This window comes from Lucilia sericata, unplaced genomic scaffold (assembly GCF_015586225.1).
Source record: "Lucilia sericata isolate MDLA Ls3-8-SP2 unplaced genomic scaffold, ASM1558622v1 Contig000233F_arrow, whole genome shotgun sequence".
NCBI lineage: Eukaryota > Metazoa > Arthropoda > Insecta > Diptera > Calliphoridae > Lucilia > Lucilia sericata.
This window is the reverse complement of record NW_023994260.1, coordinates 130840-150151: the sequence shown is the minus strand read 5'-3', so window position 1 is coordinate 150151 and position 19312 is coordinate 130840. Positions and strand designations below refer to the sequence as shown.

The following is a 19312-nucleotide window of genomic DNA, read 5'->3' as shown; positions in this document are numbered from 1 at the left end:
TGTTGTAGATGATGAGCATGATAATGAAAGTATAAAAAGTTGTATGAACAAATATATATTGTTTATACTTTATAGTAATAGTAATTATATTTATGGCGTTTATAATTTAAATTTTAGAAAAAATTCCAAAAAATTCTATTATGATATCAAATTTTACCTTAGGACTTCCGAGACCCTTTAAATGTTTGCAAAATTTTGAAAATAGAACGAATTTTGACAATTTTCTTATAAATTATTATACACTGCTTTATCGATAAACTTTATTATCACAACTGTTTTATCATAAACTAACAACTGTATTATCATAAACTGCAATATACTAATGGCAATATATTTCGCTTAAGTTCAAAGTGTCAAAAGAGTCCCAAAATATCCCCCCTAACATGGACCTGTAGCGTTGCCAGTTTTTGGATATTCAGCTTGAAATTTTTGCCTTAAAAAACAGTTTCGAATTTTTTTTTTTAAATTCTCTTTAAAATCTTTAAAATGTTCATTTAAACTCATCCTATTACTAAACATTTCTATAAAGATAACAATTTCTTTTTTTATAAAATTTAAACAAAACACTTTTTTTCTATTGCAACAACGACAAAGAAAAAAGGAAAACCTGTTGAATGAAAATAGTACATTCCCAATTGTTTAAACAGTTTTCTATTTGCCATCAGCACCTGGGTGGTTAGTGGTGATTGTTTCGATTTCAGTATTTTGCCTGCTGCTGATGACGTTAGTAGGGTGAACAATACATATGTTATTGTTTGATTAAAAAACAACATGACCTCTGTATATTAAAAGAATGAAATGAATGAATGCACTTGGGGTCTGTGTGTCTTTTCTCTCTTTTGCTTTTTGGCTAGCAAAGCTGTATGTAGAGAACATATGCTCGGTGGCTTGTTATTATAATTGTAGCACCTATATATTATTTGAAGCAGGGATGGGAACTTATGTGCTATTAAACTTTTGTCGTTGAAGAATAATAATAATAATATCCTAAGTCAAAGGATAAGTTTATAGATCTCTCAGTGGACTAGTCAAATAACTAGTTAAAATACTAGTCCATAGTTATGTCAATAGACTAGACCACAGACTAGTCTTTGACAAGACCATAGACTAGTCCGCAGAGTAGTCAATAGACTTGTCTATATACCAAAGACTAGTTTTTTAACTAGTCCATATATTAGTTCATAGAATAATCCATACACTAGGCCATAGTTTAATTAATAGACTAGTCCATAAGTAGTCAATAGGCTAGTCTATAGACTAGTCTAGTCCATAGCTAAATTGAAGACTAGTCCACAGAGTAGTCAATAGACTAGTTCATACACTAGACCATAGACTAGTCTGTATCCTAGTCCATAGACTAGGTTATAGATAATAGACTTCTCCATGAATTAGCTAATAGAGTAGTTCATAGACTAGTCCATAAGCTAGTACCTAAAATAGATAATATTCTAGTCCATAGACTAGACTATAGACTAGTCTATAGATTAGTCAATGTACTGGTCCATGGGTTAGTCCAAATACTAGTACATAGACTAGTTAAGTTGACAGGCTAGTCCATAGAGTAGGTGATAGAATTATCCATAGGTTAGTCTATAGATTAGCCCATCATTAAGTCAATAGTCTAGTCTACAGTTACGTTTATAGACTAGTCCATAGAGTAATCGATAGTTCATATACTTATCCATAGGTTACTCTATAGACTAGCCCATAATTAAGTTAATAGCCTAGTCTATAGTTACGTTTATAGACTAGTCCATAGAGTAGTCAATAGACTAATCGATATGCTAGTCCACAGACTTGTTCATAGACTACTCCACGGAGTAGTCAATAGAATATTATATAGACTTTTCCATAGAGTTATTTATAGACTAGTCCATAGATTAGTTCATAACTAGTTAAGTTGACAAACTAGTCCATAGAGTATTTCATAGACTTGTCCGTAGGCTAGTCTATAGACTAGTCCATAATCAAGTTATTAATCTAATACAGTTTCGTTTATAGACTAGTCCTTAGAGTGGTCAATAGACTAATCGATAGGGTAATCCAGAGACTAGTCGATAAAATAGTCCATAGGTAAATTGATATACTAGTCCACTAGACTATTCCATAGACTTAGTTCATAGACTTGTATATTAGTTCATAGACTAGTAAAGTAGCTAATAGTCTAGTCCACAGATTAGTCAAAAGAATAGACTATGGACTAGTCCATAGATTAGTCAATATACTGGTCCATAGATTAGTCCAATGACTAGTATATAGATTAGTTAAGTTGGCAGAGTAGTCCATAGAGAAGTTCATAGACTTATCCATAGGTTAGTCTATAGACTAGTCCATAATTAAGTTAATAGTCTAGTCCATAGTTACGTTTATAGACTAGTTCATAGAGTAGTCAATAGACTAATCGATAGGCTAGTCCATAGACTAGTTCATAGACTATACCATAGACTATGGTATATAGACTAGTCCATAGCATAGAACAGTTAATAGACTAGATAGACTCAATAGAACAGTTAATAGACTAGTCCAAAGATTAATCATTAAACTAGTTCATAGATTAAGCCACAGAGTGTACTGCAATAACAAATCTATTACAAAACTTATGAACAGTGTAGTAACATGCTTAAGTTTCGCACCATACTGTATTTACTTTTTAGTAAAAGAAAAAACTTACTTGTTATAATTTTTATAAAATAATTAAAAAAAGACAAGGAAATAAGAAATATATGCTATTATTCCATTAATCTATTTACAAAAAAAAGATTCTTTGCAATTTTTTCGTAGATTGGTTTGCATGTTACAGGAGGTCGGTCCTCTTTGTTCAATTGCACAATTTCTTTTTTGTTCAGATATTTTTATATTTTTTTTTTCTTTTTATATACTTTCAATGTTCAACATATCAATGAAATTTTATAGAATATATATAATGAACACAAAAAAAAAAAAAAAAAAAAAAAAAAAAAACAATTTCAATATAAGGTGAATGTATTGAAAATAAAATAAAAATGGTTTGAACAAAAAAAGTTCAAGGAATTTTTAGTATTCTATTATTATTTCAAAAATAAAATGATAAGAATCCATTAACCAACAATAAATAGCAACAAATAATAAAAAATTAACTATATAGAAAAAGTATTTTTTTTATATTAACAACTAAATTTATAAAATATACAAAGAAAAAAATTTGGCTAGAATTATTTAAAATTCTATTTTATAACAGCTAAACGTTTATATATACTAAAGTTTAAAAAAAATTGTTTTAAAGCTCATGAGTCATTATAACAATTATATATTTTAAAATCTTTTGTTAATGACCCGGGTACAAAAGTACAATAATATTCACACATGTATTTTTAAAACATATTTAAAAAAATATTTCAAAAACAAGTTGACTAATTTAAAACAATATTTGCTTTTTTTAAAAAAAGTTAAATACAATTTAATATAAACAACTTACAAGTCAATCACTCTTTTATAAAAATTGTTTAATTTTAAAACATCGAAATATGAAACATTTTGTCATAAATATTTTTGTACTTAACAAGGGTTTTAAATAATATTATAACAATCTATTTAATAGACAAATTTCAATATCCTTTTTATTTATCAGTTTAATTCCATTATATCTGAAAAATAATCTTTGATAAAAATGTGAAAAATATTTGTACATACATACATACAATGTAAGAATATTTAATGGACTCTGTTTACTCTCTCTCTCTCTGTAGTTGTCAAATTTTTGTAAATACTCCTGCTTAATATGCAAACCTCCCACTTTGTCTCTCTCTTATACAATTCCTTTTTTCTCCTTTCTCTCTGTTGCTCTCTGGCATAATAAACATAAGATAACAACCCTGCAGTTTGAAGCACCTAAGCCAGTCCATACACTAGTTGATATATTAGTCAATAGACTTGTTTAGAAGCTAGTGCTAGACAGTATAATAGCTCTTAGATTAGTCTACACACTATTCTATATACTAGTTGATAGATTAGTCAATAGACTTGTCCATAAGTCCACAGACGAGAAATAGACTAGTCCATACGCCAATCCGTAAACTAGTCCATAGTCTAGTATAAACACTAGTCCACAGGCTACCTCACAGACTAGTCAATAGATCTGTTAATAGACTAGTTCATAGATAATAGACTAGTCCATAAACTAGGCTATATAGACCATAGACTAGTCAATGGTCAAGTACTAGTATGTATACTACTCCATATACAAGTTAATAGACTTTTCAATAGACTTGTCCATAAATCCACAGACTAGACAATAGTTTAAACACTAGTCCATAGACTAGTCAATAAATCAGTTAATCGACTTGTCAGTAAACCAGTCCATAAACCAATAGACTCCTCCATAAAGTTATCAATAAACTAGACAATAGAATAGTCCTTATATTAGTCCACAGATAAGTCTATACCCTAGTTCATCGACTAGCCAGTGGACAAGTACTAGTCAGTAAACCAGTGCATACACTAGTTGGGAGATTAGACAATAAACTTATCCATAATAGACTATAGACTATATACACAATTCTATACACCAATCCATAGTCTAGTCTATACACTAGTCCATAGACTAGTTGATAGATTAGTCAAAAGACTCTGATTCTAAGACTAGACAATAGACTAGTCCACAGGCTATGAAGTAGTATATTAACTAGTTTACGGACTAATTGACTAATCTATAGACTAGTCTATGGATTTGTCTATTGACCAGTCTATGGACTTACCTATTGACCAGTCTATGAATTAACTTATTGACTAGTTTATGGTCTCAAACTCATTTCAACTATCGACTAGTTTACTAACGCTAGTTGATAGATTAATCAATAGTCTAATTAATATACCAGTTCGATCCAAAAGGTAATGCCTTGATTCCTGCTAAATCGATTGATTAGTTTATATTGCTGTGGCAAACTGGTCAATAGAATAACTATGACTTTTTGTTTTTGGTTGTGGAAAAATCGAAAAAAAAATAATAATAAACAAATTTCTATATGAAGACAATATTTCTCCCCCACCTCCGTTCATCATCCCACAAAAAATTGAAAAAAAGCGATCAATGAACATCGATACAAATTTTATAATAAAACATAACTTTTTTGTGTTTATTACACACACACACAAACTCATAAGGAAAATTTTGCTATAAAAAACACGTGACTTTTAATTGAGAGCAACAAAAAGGAAGGAACAAATATTGGTGAGGGAGGGCTATGGTAGTGTCACATACGTGGGCTGTTAGCAAAAGAAAACAGCTGGTCAATGAAGTCCACTACATAAAAAAGCTGATTATTTATTCGGTTTCCTAAAAGATTGACTCGATTGACTACTAAACATATCTTTGGTAATCTAAAAAGGAGACAAGTGACTTTCTAATGAGCCCAAGTAATCACTGTAGTGGGGAGGGAAATTAATTAATAGACACGCCCATAAACTTTTCCTAGTCCAGGCAATAGATCAGTATATAATCTACTTCATAGGTTAAAATAGGAAGTAGTCTTTGAACTAGGAATAGTAATAGACTAGTCCATAGGCGAATCAGTAGACTAGTTCATAGACTAATCAATAAGCTAGCCCATAGACTAGTAAATAAACTAAGCAATAGACTAGTCCACAGAATAGTAAGTAGCCTAGTCTATAGACTAGTCCACAGGCTAGATAAATCTATAGTTTAGTCAAAACACTAGTCTATAGATTAGTCTATTAGCTAGTCTATATATTAGTCAAAAGGCCAGTCCATAGAGAAGTCAATAGGCTAGTCTAAAGATTAGTAAAGGAGCTAGACTAGTTACTAGTCAGTTCAAAGACTACTCAGTAGGCTAGAACATAGCCTAGCCAGTAGGCTAGTCCATAGACTAGTCAGTACGCTAATCTATAAAGTAGTCAGTAAGCTAGTTAATAGACTAGTCCATTGGCTATTCCATAGACTAGTCAACAGGCTAGACCATAGATAAATATATAGTTTGTCAATACACTAGTCTATAGATTAGTCTATTAGCTAGTTTATATATTAGTCAATTGGCCAGTCCACAGAGAAGTCAATAGACAAGTCAATATACTAATCAATAAACTAGTCCATAGACTATTCAATAGATTAGTCCGTAGACTAGTCAATAGATTAGTCCGTAGATTAGTCAGTAGACTAGTCTGTAGACTAGTCAATAGACTAGTCCGTAGACTTGTTCATAGACTAGTCAATAGACTAGTCAAAAGGCTAGTCCATAGACAAGTCAATAGTCTTGTCCATAGACTAGTTAATAGGCTAGACTAAAGATTAGTAAAGGAGCTAGTCCATAGTAATTAACTAGTCTAGACTAGTCAATAAACTAGACCATAGACTAGTTACTAGTCAGTCCATAGACTAGTCAGTAGGCTAGATAGTAAGCTAGTAAACAGACTAGTCCATAGACTAGTCAATAGGCTATTCCATAGACTAATCCAAATACTAGTCAATAAACTAGACCATAGACTAGTTACTAGTCAGTCCATAGACTAGTCAGTAGGCTAGATAGTAAGCTAGTAAACAGACTAGTCCATAGACTAGTCAATAGGCTATTCCATAGACTAGTCAAAAGGCTAGTCTACGCTAGTCTACAGACTAGTCAACATGTTCATATATTAGTGTCATAGATTAGTAATTAGACTAGTGCATAGATTAGTCTTTAGTCAAAAGACTTAATCATAGACTAGTCAATAGGCTATTATATAGTTCATATACTACTCTATAGACTAGTCCATAGACTACTCTACTAATCTCAAAACCTTAAACTTCTGCCACATGCTGTGCACCCATTACACTAACAACGATGGGGATTTGTGAAAAGCCAACGTTGTCTAGTTATTGCTCAATGTATATTTTCAATTAAAATTGAAAATAAATTTTCACAAAAACGGCAACAACAACAACAACTAAAAAGAAAAATTGTAAAGCAAATCTTGCAATACAAAACACTAAAGTATAATCGACAACTAACCATATGTTTAAATAAAAAAAATATGGGGCCAGTGTAAAGAGGGAGGCTAAAGAGGGAGAAATATGGCCCAACAGAGAAATTTTTGTGTAAAATAAAAAAAGGTGAGACATATTGAAGTCAAGTGTTTTGTAGAGGTAAAAAAGAAAACACAGAAGAAGGAGGAGGTAAATATTGGCTCTAGCTAACAGTTCAGTACAGCTGAGCAGGCGGCAGTATTGAAAAAAGAGTAATCAATAAATTGTATACAAATAGAAAAAATAACAACAACAAAAACTACAATTAACAAATGAATTAGAAAATATAAACATACCTCTATAAAGCATAAATAAAAAAATATTATTTAAATACAATTCTTTAGATATTGTTGTTGTTGTTATATTTATATATATAATTGATTTTTGAAATACATATAGACAAATAAAAAAAAAACAAATTTAAGATAAACACTATTGAGTAGGAAACCTAATCAAAGTATTTGGAGGAGTAAAAAAAATTATTGACAGGGAGAGAGAGACTGCGGAAATGTATGTGTCTGAGAACGAGAGACAAAGAGAATTGTGTTTTATTGAAAAAATTTTAAAATTTTAGTATATTTAGTAACAACAAATACTAATTTCAATAACAACTGATAATAAATTCTATAGATAACTTTAATTATATTATTTTTTTCTTTTTTCTTTTAAGGTAAACATTTTTGGGAAGTTTTTATATGTAGTGGTATTAAAATTAAATATTTAAAACGATTAATTAAAGATGTTGTTATTACTAAAGTAAATAAATAAAATTTAAGAAAATTACAAGATTTTTGTTTTCTAATTTTACTTGAATTAAAAACAATTATTGTTAGTTAGGTTTTAGGTGTATGCATAAAGATATAGACCAAAAGTCTAGTCCATAGAATATTGATCTATAGACGAGTTAATAGACTAGTCAATTGTCTAGTCCATAGATTACTCACTAGACACTAGACTAGCCTATATACTAGTAAATAAACTAGCCCATAGTCTATTCCATAGATTAGTTCAATGAGTAGTCCATAGACTAGTTCATAGACTAGCAAATAAACTAGTTCATAAACTAGTCAATAGACTACTTCACAGACTAGTCAATAGATTAGTTCATAGACTAGTCAATAGACTACTTCATAGAATAGTCAATAGATTAGTTCATAGACTGGTCAATAGATTAGCCCATAGACTAGTCCATAGACTAGTCAATAAACAAGTTCATAGAATAGTCAATAGTCCAGTACACAGAACAGTCAGCAGACTGGTTCAATAGACTAGTTCATAGACTAGTCAATAGACTAATTCATAGTCTGGTCAATAGACTAGTTCAAAGATTAGTCAATAGATTAGTCTATATACCAGTCAACAGACTAGTTCACAGACTAGTCAATAGACTAGTTTATTGGCTGGTCAATAGACTAGTCAATAGATCAGTCTATAGACTATTTCATAGACTAGTAAATGAACTAGTTCATAGACTAGTCAATAGACTACTTCATAGACTAGTCAATAGATTAGTCCATAGACTAGTCAATATACTACTTCATAGACTAGTCAATAGATTAGTTCATAGACTAGTCAATAGATTAGTCCATAGACTTGTCAATAGATTAGTTCATAGACTGGTCAACAGATTAGCCCATAGACTAGTCAATAGACTAGATAATAGGCTAGTCAATAGACTATATAATAGGGTAGTCAATAGACTAGTTCATAGACTAGTCAATAGACTAATTCATAGTCTGGTCAATAGACTAATTCAAAGACTAGTCAATAGACTAGTTCATAGGCTGGTCATTAGACTAGTAAATAGACTAGTCAATAAACTAGTTCATAGAATAGTCAATAGTCCAGTCCACAGAACAGCCAGCAGACTGGTTCAATAGACTAATCCAAATACTAGTCAATAGACTAGTACTTACATTAGTCAATAGACTAGTGCATAGACTAGTTCATAGACTAGTCAATAGACTTGTCAATAGATTATTCAATAGACTAGTCCATATAATAGCCCATAGACTGGTTTAGAGAATAGTCACTAGACTAATCCATAGACTAGTCAGTAGACTAGTATACAGACTAATCAATAGAATGTCAAAAGAGTATTGACTGGTCTAGGGATTAGTCCACAAATTAGTCTATAAACTAGTCAAGAAACATGTCCATTGATTAGTCAATTGATTAGTCAATAGCCGATATTGCTTGTAAGATGAATCTCTTAACTTTTAAATTTAGAAATTCTATTAAAACAAAAACGACTGGAAGTAAAACAGATTCTGTGAATAGATGTAGGCGAATATACAGTATTGTTAAAAAACTAAGTAACTTTCCCTGACAGTGACAATCAAAGTTAAAGATATTATAGACTTTAGAAGCCATTATGAATGGTCTAAGTTCTAAAGTTCTACAATTTGATTACACTGACTATAACATTTGCTTAGGTTTCGAACAATACTGTACTGTACTATACTAATTTAACTGTACAAACTATTATGTATTCACTTTAAACGAAAATGTTTATATTATATTTTTTTTTTTTTTTTTGTTAAAAGGAAAATTTAAAAATAATAAATTTCCAGCTAATTATTTATTTTGTTCAAAAAAAAGTGCTAACATAATTATGGTTTTCTATAACCTTATATAAATAGAAAAAAAAATACAAAAGCTAAGAAAGTAGACGACACCGTACCGTACACTGCTATAACTTTTCAGATATCTAGTTTGAATAACGATTGATATGCCATTGGTTAGTTGAAGCACAAATATTACAAACTTTAAGACAACTCCTTTAGTTCCATACTAGGTTATAATTTGCTCCCTTTTTTAATGAAATTTTTTCATTATATTTTCAAATTATTTAAGAAAACATTAAGAGTAAATTTTTAAATTTAATCAAAAATAAAGAATTGGTTTATCTATTTTTATTATTTTATCTTTATAGATATTTTGAGTATTAATAAAAAAATATGTAATAAAATCCTATATAAGTATACGTATGTAAGTCTATATCTTTTGCTAATAAAATAAACACACTTTTATAAGTACTTGGACACAGAAAAACAAAAACAAAATGAAATGTTATCACCCAAATGCCTGACATTAATAGTTTTGTTAACATTACACTTAAAATAATAATGACAACAACAACAATAACTAAAAATAATATCAATAACTTTTGCTAGTATGTGTCATTAACATTACGGGGTACAGTGGGACCGTAATGCACCTATTAGAACAGAACTAGAACAGAACCAGAATAGAACTAGAACTGAACCAGAACTAGAACAGAACCAGAATAGAACTAGAACTGAACCAGAACTAGAACAGAACCAGAATAGATCTAGAACTAAACCAGAACTAGAACAGAACTAGAACAGAACTACAACAGAACTAGAACAGAACTAGAACAGAACTGGAACAGAACTAGAACAGAACTAAAACAGAACTAGAACAGAACTAGAACAGAACTAGAACAGAACTAGAATAGAACTAGAACAGAACTAGAATAGAACTAGAACAGAACTAGAACAGAACTAGAACAGAACTAGAACAGAACTAGAACAGAACTAGAACTGAACTAGAACAGAACTAGAACAGAACTAGAACAGAACTAGAACAGAACAAGAACAGAACTAGAACAGAACTAGAACAAAACTAGAACAGAACTAGAACAGAACTAGAACAGAACTAGAACAGAACTAGAACAGAACTAGAACAGAACTAGAACAGAACTAGAACAGAACTAGAACAGAACTAGAACAGAACTAGAACAGAACTAGAACAGAACTAGAACAGAACTAGAACAGAACTAGAACAGAACTAGAACAGAACTAGAACAGAACTAGAACAGAACTAGAACAGAACTAGAACAGAACTAGAACAGAACTAGAACAGAACTAGAACAGAACTAGAACAGAACTAGAACAGAACTAGAACAGAACTAGAACAGAACTAGAACAGAACTAGAACAGAACTAGAACAGAACTAGAACAGAACTAGAACAGAACTAGAACAGAACTAGAACAGAACTAGAACAGAACTAGAACAGAACTAGAACAGAACTAGAACAGAACTAGAACAGAACTAGAACAGAACTAGAACAGAACTAGAACAGAACTAGAACAGAACTAGAACAGAACTAGAACAGAACTAGAACAGAACTAGAACAGAACTAGAACAGAACTAGAACAGAACTAGAACTGAACTAGAACTGAACTAGAACTGAACTAGAACTGAACTAGAACTGAACTAGAACTGAACTAGAACTGAACTAGAACTGAACTAGAACTGAACTAGAACTGAACTAGAACTGAACTAGAACTGAACTAGAACTGAACTAGAACTGAACTAGAACTGAACTAGAACTGAACTAGAACTGAACTAGAACTGAACTAGAACTGAACTAGAACTAGAACTAGAACTAGAACTGAACTAGAACTGAACTAGAACTGAACTAGAACTGAACTAGAACTGAACTAGAACTGAACTAGAACTGAACTAGAACTGAACTAGAACTGAACTAGAACTGAACTAGAACTGAACTAGAACTGAACTAGAACTGAACTAGAACTGAACTAGAACTGAACTAGAACTGAACTAGAACTGAACTAGAACTGAACTAGAACTGAACTAGAACTGAACTAGAACTGAACTAGAACTGAACTAGAACTGAACTAGAACTGAACTAGAACTGAACTAGAACTGAACTAGAACTGAACTAGAACTGAACTAGAACTGAACTAGAACTGAACTAGAACTGAACTAGAACTGAACTAGAACTGAACTAGAACTGAACTAGAACTGAACTAGAACTGAACTAGCACTGAACTAGCACTGAACTAGAACTGAACAAGAACTGAACTAGAACTAACCTATTGTTAACTTTCCTATAATTTAAAACAAAGTTTAGAAAGAAATGTTCAACATTTCAAAAATATAATTTTTTATTCACTGTCACCCTTTGACAGCACAAAAATTACGACTGTTTAATGGTCTGATTAAAGAGGTACCTTGAATTATTGTAAAACAACAATATTACACAAAATTTGTGTAAAAATTGTAAATAACATTTTTTATTAAACAAGTACAGTGTGGTTTTAATTTATAATTTATAAAAAAAAAAAAACAATTATATAAAAATATTTTCGTTTAATATTTTTTCAAAAGATAAGGGAAATATAAAATGAAAAAATATTATTAAAAGAAAATAATAAAAAAATATAACAAAATCCCTATTTATAAGTTTTTTTTTTTTCATTTTAAATTAATTTAAAATTTTAAAAAATAATTTTTTTAAATAATTATTTTTTTGAATAACAAAAATTGTTCAATAAAAAACTTACCGGTTGATTGAGCATAAATCGCTAAAAATATCGAGAGGAATGAAAATATGCCTGCCAAGAATTTTGCCTCCATCTTTGGTATTGATCCGTGGTTTGTACTTTTAAGCTTATGTTTAAAATATTAAGAATTTTTTATATAATTTATATATTTAGATGATGATGTTGATGGAAAATTGTTGTTGTTGTTTTATAACAAACTTTGCAGATTGAATGTTGTTGTTGTTGTTGTTAAGGTTCCAATAGTGGTTTTTGTCGTTTTTGAGGAGTTAACCAGGGATATTTCCTTCTTGTTGTTGTTGTTGTTGTGGTAGTAAACGTGGATTTTAGAAATTTTTGTAAGAAGCCTTTTAATAAATATTTTTTTTTTTATAAAATCAAAGTTATTTTTGTTTTGTTTCTTTGTTCTCTCTTTTTATCTCTCTGGCTGTGAATATTTATTTTGAAATTATTAAGTTGTTGTTGTTGTTGTTTGAGGAATTACAATAAATTATTCTTCTTCTTGTGTTTCTCTCTTTTTGATCTTTTTTTTTTGAAAAATTTATATGATTGATTATCTTTTTATTTTTGTTTTATATTACAGGTTTGTAATTATTGGTTTTTTGTTGTTGTTTTATTATTATAAATATTTGTTGTGGGATTTTTTTAATTTAAATTTATTTTTTATTAAATTTAAATGAATAAATTTTTTTTATTTATAAATTAGTCGTCGTCTTCAGCTACGCGTAAACGTCGTCGTCGTCTTAAATTAACGAGAGCTGCGTTACAAAATAAAAACAGAAATAAATAAAACTTTAATTATATTTTCTTTAAATTTTACAAAATTTTATAAAAAATAAAATATTATAAAAAAACACAAATTCACAACATTTATTTATTTATTACTAAGAGAAAATATTGTATAATATTTAAGAAAATAATAATAAAATTTTCAACATCTTAAAATGTAAAAAAATCAAAAACTTTTTTTTAAGAAAACGTAACGTAAGCAAAGGACGTAGAGGACGACGTAATACAACGCAATCGTTTAAAGAACCAAAGGAAAAAAACACAAACAACGTAAGAGCATAAGAAGAAAGAGCAAAGAAATATTTGTTTTAATATGTCTGGTCCAACCCAGACATCTCTATTGACGTAAATTTTCAATTCTTTTTTTTAATTTCATTTAAATATAAAAAGCAAAAAAACTACAAATTTTCATACTTGTGTTTTTCTCTTTATATTTTGTTTCTTATTTTCTTTAACATTTTTTTTTTTTTTCAAAAAAAATTCAAAAATATATTTCAAAAAATATATATTGAACACAAAACACTGGTGATATTTTCCAACACACACACACTTTTTAAAATCTAGCAAAAAATTTAACAAAAAAAAATTTCTTTAAAACACTATATTGCCATAATTTTAAAATATATATTATTTGTCTTTAGCAGCAACAAAAAACTAACCGAAAATTTAAAAAAAAAATATATAAAAATTTAACGAAAATTTATGAACCCAACGCGCGTCACAAACGTAACAAAAGAAAAAAACTAAAGCAAGTGAAACACACTATTCGCGTTTTAAGGTTCTAAAAAAATCGTCGTTGCCGCCACCACCAAAGACCACAGATTTGCAACTAAAAATGCTCGCGTATTTTTGCTTTTTCAAGTAAATTTTTTATTTCGCCCGACTTGTAGAAATCGTGAAAAATCATACAAAATTTAATTCAACAATATGAAAAGAACTGAAAGAAATTAAGAACAAAAAAAAAAACAAACCCACGACACGACACTATAGTGTATACGCGAAGGAAGTAGAAACTGAAATGAGCACATACCAAGTGTAGTGAGTGTGTTTATCATATTAGAAACATAAAAATAGAAGAAGAAAACGTAACGTAACTTATACATGCTTAGATACTCACGCACACACACTCGAACCTATCAAAACAATAATAGAGCGAACAACAACAACTAAGAAAATGGGGCTGCCAGATTTGAGCAGAAAAAATCGTTAACATTTTGTTCCATTCTTCGTAATATTGGCCTTATGTTTTATTTAAAACCTCATTACGTTACGTAAAACGTATCACTGAGTCAGCAGTACAAAACTAGATCAGAACTAGAACAGAACTAGAACGGAACTAGAACAGAACTAGAACAGAACTAGAACAGAACTAGAACAGAACTAGAACAGAACTAGAACAGAACTAGAACAGAACTAGAACAGAACTAGAACAGAACTAGAACAGAACTAGAACAGAACTAGAACAGAACTAGAACAGAACTAGAACAGAACTAGAACAGAACTAGAACAGAACTAGAATAGAACTAGAACAGAACTAGAACAGAACTAGAACAGAACTAGAACAGAACTAGAACTGGAACTTGAACAGAACTAGAACAGAACTAGAACAGAACTAGAACAGAACTAGAACAGAACTAGAACAGAACTAGAACAGAACTAGAACAGAACTAGAACAGAACTAGAACAGAACTAGAACAGAACTAGAACAGAACTAGAACAGAACTAGAATAGAACTAGAACAGAACTAGAACAGAACTAGAACAGAACTAGAACAGAACTAGATCAGAACTAGAACAGAACTGGAACAGAACTGGAACAGAAGTAGAACTGAACTAGAACTGAACTAGAACTGAAGTAGAACTGAACTAGAACTGAACTAGAACTGAACTAGAACTGAACTAGAACTGAACTAGAACTGAACTAGAACTGAACTAGAACTGAACTAGAACTGAACTAGAACTGAACTAGAACTGAACTAGAACTGAACTAGAACTGAACTAGAACTGAACTAGAACTGAACTAGAACTGAACTAGAACTGAACTAGAACTGAACTAGAACTGAACTAGAACTGAACTAGAACTGAACTAGAACTGAACTAGAACAGAACTAGAACAGAACTAGAACAGAAGTAGAACAGAACTAGAACAGAACTAGAACAGAACTAGAACAGAACTAGAACAGAACTAGAACAGAACTAGAACAGAACTAGAACAGAACTAGAACAGAACTAGAACAGAACTAGAACAGAACTAGAACAGAACTAGAACAGAACTAGAACAGAACTAGAACTGAACTAGAACTAGGGTGATCGACTCGATTTTTCAACCGGTTTTAAAACCGGTTTTTTCTGCTTTACCAGTGTCGGTTTTTTTTAAATGTTGATTTTTCGAATATCGAATAACCCGGTTTTTTCACTTTTTAAAAACCGGTTTCGAATACTTTTATTTGCTTTGTATTAAAAGATTATTTAAATGAAATTTTGAAGTAAATAATACAGCCCGTTTAAATTTTAATAATATTCGAGTCCAAGAACTAGGATATATTTTTCTAAAGCACCATTGGTTAAACTTTTTTGATTTTCCTAATTAATTAAAAAATTTTATTTGTAAAATTGATAAACTGTTTGATAAAATTTTATTAATCTTAAGATTATATTCCAATTACAATAATAAATTTACCGCTGAAATATTATGGAAGTGTTGGAATGCCTATGAAAATTTCCTAAAAGGGCTTTAGAATAAGCTTGGATTACATAGTACCTTATGTTTAAAAGAAGTGTCCACTTTTTTCCTAATTTTTTTTATATTAAAGAAATAATGTAAATCAGACGACTAGATCTAAAGTTACCCAGCAAAAAATAATTGATGTCATACTTTACAAACGACATCTTAATCACATCCAAAAATGCGATTGCATACTTTTCGCTTTTATAAACCAAACATATACTTACAAATTAAAACACAGTTAAAAATGAGAAAAGAGATGTAGAAAAGTCACTACAAACAACATATTCGAAGTACTTCAAATTTTGATGAAAAACCAATGAAATTTACATAAGCGTTTCATTTAAAGAATGTGGTTTATTTTTGAAATACAAATATCGGATTTTTACAGCTTCTAAAGCTAAGATTAGATGTCGTTCAAAGTTGTCAAAAATGAACAACATCCCTCCAATGACACGCTAATGTAAAATTCATAGGTTTTTCACCTGAATTTGAAGCACTTCGGGTTACTAGTTGTGATGAAAATTCTACATCTTTTTCCACACTTTTTTTGCTGGGTATAATCTGTTAAACTGTTAAAAATCATTTCGGGCCATGTTTTATTAATCAAATTTAAACATAAACAATAATTTCTTCAAATTAACATATACTTTTTTATTTATTATGAAAAACCGGTTAACCGGTTTTTTCTGAATTTGAAAAATATCAACCGGTTTTTTTGAAATGTTAACTATTCGAACTATTCGAAAACCGGTTTTTGGAAAATGTCGAATAATCGATCACCCTAACTAGAACTGAACTAGAACTGAACTAAAACTGACACAACAACGTCTGGCAACCTATAAGTAAACCAAACGTTACGCATACGTCAACGTAAAACAATATGAGTGTGTTTGAAAAGAGAGTAAATATATTCGCATACGATATTATTCAAGATAATGAGCGACGAACAAGCGAATCAAGCAAACGCGTCAAAGATGAGAGCGAGCTAATAGTACATACAAACGTACAAATAAGTTAACACAATCTGTCAGAATAACTCAACAACAGTCGTATAAATGGACAGACAGAGATATTTTGTACTAATAAACAAAATATTTGTGTTACTATATATTTTGTTTATCGCAGTTTTAACAAAAAAAAAACAATAAGCCTTACACATACACAAAGCGGGAGAATAAATATAATGAGTAAAGAGACAAAAAAAAAATGAAGACTGATAAAGCATTTTGCGGATTCTTTTAATCGTGCTGCTCCGGTCGGTATAATAAGTTTCTTTGTTTTATATGTAACACGTATAAAATGATCATTGAGGAATTTTGAGATTTTAGAGACAAGTGCTATCATTCGAAACTTGTTTCTGGTACTTAAGCTATTGATCTTACTGCGTTAATATTAAGACTGGGAAATGTTACAGGTGTGAGACTAATCGATGACTAATTCATAACGTCTTTGAATGTTGAGATGAAATCATTTAGGGTAGCCAGTTTGACATTAGGAATTAAACGTGCGTCAATTCAGATCTATTGCGATCATTACGGAGGAACCCCACAAACCTAAGTAGTCACTGTCAAATATTCAGAGTGGATATCCACCAAATATAACAATCCCAAAAGTTGTAGTAGTCAATGTAAATACACTACTCACTGGAAGATGTTTGAGAATGAGTGATAATCATAGGGTTCAGTTACGGTTTCTCTTGGTGAATATTAGACGTGGATCACGAAAAGACAGAGACGATTGACTTCTTTGCTGTCTGTAAAGCGTCTACCAGAGCCCCTAAAAGCAAAGGTGACAATTCCAGCTTCTTGTGGTCTTAATGAATACCCTAACATGCTTATTTCTTTCAAGATTTTCGATACTATTGGAGATTGCCTATTGTCATCGCAGATATTGAGAAGATTATCATGCTGAAAACTGTTGTCCAGTAACAAGTAAAATATCTTTCGATTCGTTGATCAAAGAGGGTCTCCAAAGAGGGTATCCATACTCTTGCTGAACAGCGTACTCCAGCTGCACTGGTTGAGCTTCAAAGCATACTTTCGAAATTGCAGACAAAAGAGTTCTTGATGTCCCAAGATGACATTCGGAAAGCTCTAAATTGACTTCTGCTGGTCATTACAAATGCTGAGAAGATACTTTTGCTGAAAACATGAGCAATGGTAGCCTAACTGTCGTCCAGATAAGGCAACAAGCAAAATATATATCTTCTGAGTGCACTTGCCATCTTATAACCAATATCTAGATAGAGATTCTATTACTTTACAAGTACAAACAGGTCTTTAGACATGCTTTATCACTGATCAATATGGAATAAAATTCCTTCATAGACTGCGAACGTTTTTTTCTTTCATTTGGAACTCCAGCACCAGTCAGATATGGCGGACAAAAGAGTTCTTCATTATGATCCCAGTGACCATTCCGACGTTATCGGTACATTGTCGAGAACTACTATAATGTTTACCTTAATATCAAGGACGTTCTTCCTACTTATCTGAATACATTAGACATGGTGTATCCCGATCATTATAGCGTAAAATTTCTTCTTTTCAATCATTGGGAACACCAGCCATAAAAGTCTTCATGTTTCCTGCCTATCGAGAAATTGTCTGCTGCTCCTTACAAACGCTGAAAAGATACTAAACGACTCTTGTTCAGCGATTTCCAACTTATAGTTAATATTTGCTCAGGGATTACATGACATTTATTCGTATTTACCATGTTCAATTAGTAGAGAACTACACAACTTTTAACTTTCACATCTGGGACTATATACCGACTAAACAAATTACTTTAGACGTGGTGCTCCTGATCACCATAGTATAATATTGTGGACTGGACTGCGAAGTTTCGTTTTTCTTTCATTTAGCACTTCCGCCGCTCTGGATATGCTGACAAAAGAGTTCTTAATGTATCCAGCTAACATTCAGAAATATCCAAATTGATTTCCGGCACAAGGCAAATGTCTTGTGAGTCAGCATAAACCGAGCAATATTTGATCAGAGATCTCATAAGTTATTCTCATATTTAACATGTCCAAGGAATCGAGGACAGCAGAACTTTTAACCTTAATAACGGGGACTCTTTCCCGTCTAACGGAATACTTTAGACATGTAACTGTGAAGGCTCTTTTTCTTTCATTTGGTATTTCCCCCGCTCAGGTTTACCTTTGGATATTGCAGACAAAAGAGTTCGGATGTACCCAGCTAACTTTCAGAAACATCTAAATTGACTTCCACGCTATCGGAATAATTAAAGAGCTTGTCTGCTGCTTGTCCATAAATTGTGCAATTTCCAACTTATAGCATGATTTCATACATGTCTCAGGAGTTTAAAACTGCACATATCGAGTATACTCTCCCGATTATAAAATCTCTTGCCAAACTACTAAGGATCTTTTCTGTCTTGGGACACTTGTCGTCGTCAAAACTAAACCTCACGATAGCAGTCAAATCATTGAGAAAACAAGTAA

General features: G+C 30.9%; 1 protein-coding gene across 6 annotated transcripts in view; it reads right to left on the bottom strand.

Annotated features, from left to right (window-relative positions):
- The window catches only part of LOC119602442 (neuroplastin), a 78301-nt gene that overhangs the window by 42895 nt on the left and 16094 nt on the right, over positions 1 to 19312 (bottom strand). For 3 of the 6 annotated variants that reach the window (XM_037953971.1, XM_037953972.1, XM_037953973.1), the window contains exon 2: positions 12331 to 13085. In XM_037953971.1, coding sequence (XP_037809899.1) covers positions 12331 to 12403 — 73 coding nt within the window. In that variant the 5' untranslated portion in view covers positions 12404 to 13085. Of the gene's footprint in view, positions 1 to 12330; positions 13086 to 13775; positions 14058 to 14087; positions 14154 to 19312 lie in introns of those variants that run through there. The other 3 variants (XM_037953976.1, XM_037953974.1, XM_037953975.1) reach the window with 3 other exon arrangements.